Consider the following 2,693-nt stretch of genomic DNA (forward strand, 5'->3'; position numbering starts at 1 on the left):
TCCTCCAGTGTCACTTGTTCCTGACCACCCTCCTCTAAAAGAACCCTTCCCGGCCCCCTGCTCTGGTCCGTTCACTAGCTGTATGTTCCCCATTCCCATCTCAGCTCCATGAGGGCAGGCGCTCGGTCAGCCCTCTCTGCAGCCAGAACGCGCCTGGCGCAAACTGGGTATGTAGTCAACTTTCTGCGGAATGAAGAAAGCACTTAATGTCCCTCCTGAGGCACATGGACAGAGATTAGTAAGTGGGTGACCTGCTTGCCAGAAGCCAGGACAGTGACTTATTTACCCAGGAGCCCCAGTTCCCACCTGGGCACGCGGTGGGTGGCAAAAGTGTTTGCGGCCGTTGCTTCAGCTCGTCATTCAGGCGGTTCTTGGCTGTAGGTCTGTGTGGGGAAAGCAGCGTTGCTTAATCAAGCCAGTGATAAGGTGTCAAAAGCCAGCAGAGTGGGGGCCCCGGGTGTGGCTCTGTCTGCAGGGAGGTGGGACTGGGGGTGTCCTGCCGTGGGTGATCAGGAGTTGGAATTGGGGACAGAAGACAGGCCAGCTTCCTCACTCCCTTCACTTGTCAGCTCTGACCAACACCCCCCCTTTGCCCCACCCCCACCCCCCGCGGCTGTTGGCCTTGGCCATGAGGCTGCCTTGGCCACAAGTTCACTGCAGATTTGGCAGAACGCCGCAGCCACCATGCTGTGCAGCCCCGTGTGTCTGCTTTTGTAGGGAGGCTGTTTTGCCTGGGGTCCTGGGCATCTAAGGGGCAGGAAGTGGCAAGGGAAGCAATTCTGGGGCTTTCCAGAAACCGGGGAGTTATGGGAAGCCTAAGTGAATGGCGTCTGGCTGGGACAGGGCAAGATGGGGCTAGGGCAGCTTTATGTTCTCACCATCACATCTGGCTCCTGGATCTGCCGTGCTCCCTCTCACCCCTGGCCCTTTGCATGGCTCTCCCCTCTCCCTGAAATAGCCTTCCTGTTCCTCTTCAACCAGTTGGGCCTGGCTGGTTCCCTTTAGCCTCAGCCCAGAGGTCCCTCCCTTCAGGACTGATCTGAGCTAGCTGGACGTCTGAACCTGGAACTTCTCCCTGGGGGCCTCCTTCTTCCCCTCCTGCCCCAACCACCACCCTCAGGGCAGACAGGACAGCCTGCTGCCCAGGCCTGAGCCACTGTTTCCCCACAGAGATGCGCTCGCAGCTGAGCGAGCAATTGCGCTGCCTGGAGCTGCAAGGGGAGCTGCGGCGGGAGCTGCTGCAGGAGCTGTCGGAGTTCATGCGGCGCAGGGCCGAGGTGGAGCTAGAGTACTCCCGGGGCCTGGACAAGCTGGCCGAGCGCTTCTCCAGCCGAGGAGGCCGCCTGGGGGGCAGCAGCCGCGAGTATCAAAGCTTCCGGTAGGTCCCGGTTGGCAGGATGGCCGTGCCCGGGCTCAAGCCCTGCTCCCAGTCTGAGTGCCCCTCTGTCCCCAGGAAGGAACCGACCCTCCTCTCATCCTTGCACTGCTGGGCCGTGTTGCTGCAGCAGACTCGGCAGCAGAGCCGGGACAGCGCTGCCCTCAGCGAGGTGCTGGCCGGGCCACTGGTCCAGCGTTTGAGTCACATTGCGGAGGATGTGGGGCGCATAGTCAAGAAGGTAAGGCCCATGCCCTGGCTGGTTTTGCTCAGTGGATAGAGCATCTGCCTTCGGACGAAGGGTTCAAGGGCACATGCCCAGGTTGTGGGTTCGGTCCCCAGTGGGGGGTGTGCAGGAGGCAGCCAATCTATGATTCTATCTCATCATTGATGTTTCTCTCTCTCCCTCTCCTTTCCTCTCTGAAATCAATAAAAATATAAAAATAATTTTTTTTAGAAAAGAAAGAAGGTAAGGCCCTGCCTGGCCGGTGTGGCTCAATGGTTGAATGTCGACCTATGAACCAGGAGGTCACGGTTTGATTCCCTGTCAGGGCACGTGCCTGGGTTGGAGGCTCGATCCCAGTGTGGGGCGTGCAGGAGGCAGCTGATCGGTGTTTCTCTCTCATCGATGTTTCTAACTCTCTATCTCTCTCTCCCTTCCTCTCTGTAAAAAATCAATAAAATATATTTTTTAAAAAAATTAAAAAAAAAAGAAGGTAAGGCCCTGACCCTGGGTCTAGGAGGTGTGAATGGCCTCAGGATCTATCAAGGGCAGCCTGTGGGTACGCAATACAGAGGCATCAGGGCTGGGAGGGTTAAGGGACCAAATGGGTGTCAGGATAGGGGGAGCCTTGAGTGCCCAGCTGAGGTGCGGTGACCATCCCAGGACAGCGGTGGGTGCCGCACTGGGCAGTGATTCTGTCGCTTTTCCCCTCCTCCCCAGAGTAAGGATCTGGAGCAGCAGCTGCAGGAAGAGCTCCTGGAGGTGGTGTCTGAGCTTCAGACGGTGAGGATGCCAATCAGAGGGAGGCTCTCATATTACATCCCCACCCCCACCCCCACCCCCGCCAGGCCCAAGGAGGCGGATCGGGTGTCCAGGAGAGCCCTACGTTTCAAGGACTGCAAACATGGCCCTTTCTCCCCACTCTGGGCACAGGCTGGGTGGGCTAGGAGCTCATATGGGATTGCCTTACTCTCAGGTCTGAGTCACTGAGTGTTTGGGAGGAGGACGGGGAGGGCTGGCTGTGGCCTTGGCCTTCAGCAGGGCTGCCTGGCCTTGGGCCCCCGTACAGGCCAAGAAGACATACCAGGTGTATCA

General features: G+C 58.4%; 1 protein-coding gene across 1 annotated transcript in view; it reads left to right on the forward strand.

Annotated features, from left to right (window-relative positions):
* Positions 1–2,693, forward strand: part of ARHGAP4 (Rho GTPase activating protein 4) — a 26,403-nt gene that overhangs the window by 6,663 nt on the left and 17,047 nt on the right. Inside the window, exons 3-6 of the mRNA XM_015566028.1 lie at positions 1,171–1,378; positions 1,454–1,616; positions 2,319–2,381; positions 2,668–2,685. Coding sequence (XP_015421514.1) covers positions 1,171–1,378; positions 1,454–1,616; positions 2,319–2,381; positions 2,668–2,685 — 452 coding nt within the window. The remainder of the gene's footprint in view (positions 1–1,170; positions 1,379–1,453; positions 1,617–2,318; positions 2,382–2,667; positions 2,686–2,693) is intronic.

The sequence above is a fragment of the Myotis davidii genome, unplaced genomic scaffold (assembly GCF_000327345.1).
Source record: "Myotis davidii unplaced genomic scaffold, ASM32734v1 scaffold462, whole genome shotgun sequence".
Taxonomy (NCBI): Eukaryota; Metazoa; Chordata; class Mammalia; order Chiroptera; family Vespertilionidae; genus Myotis; species Myotis davidii.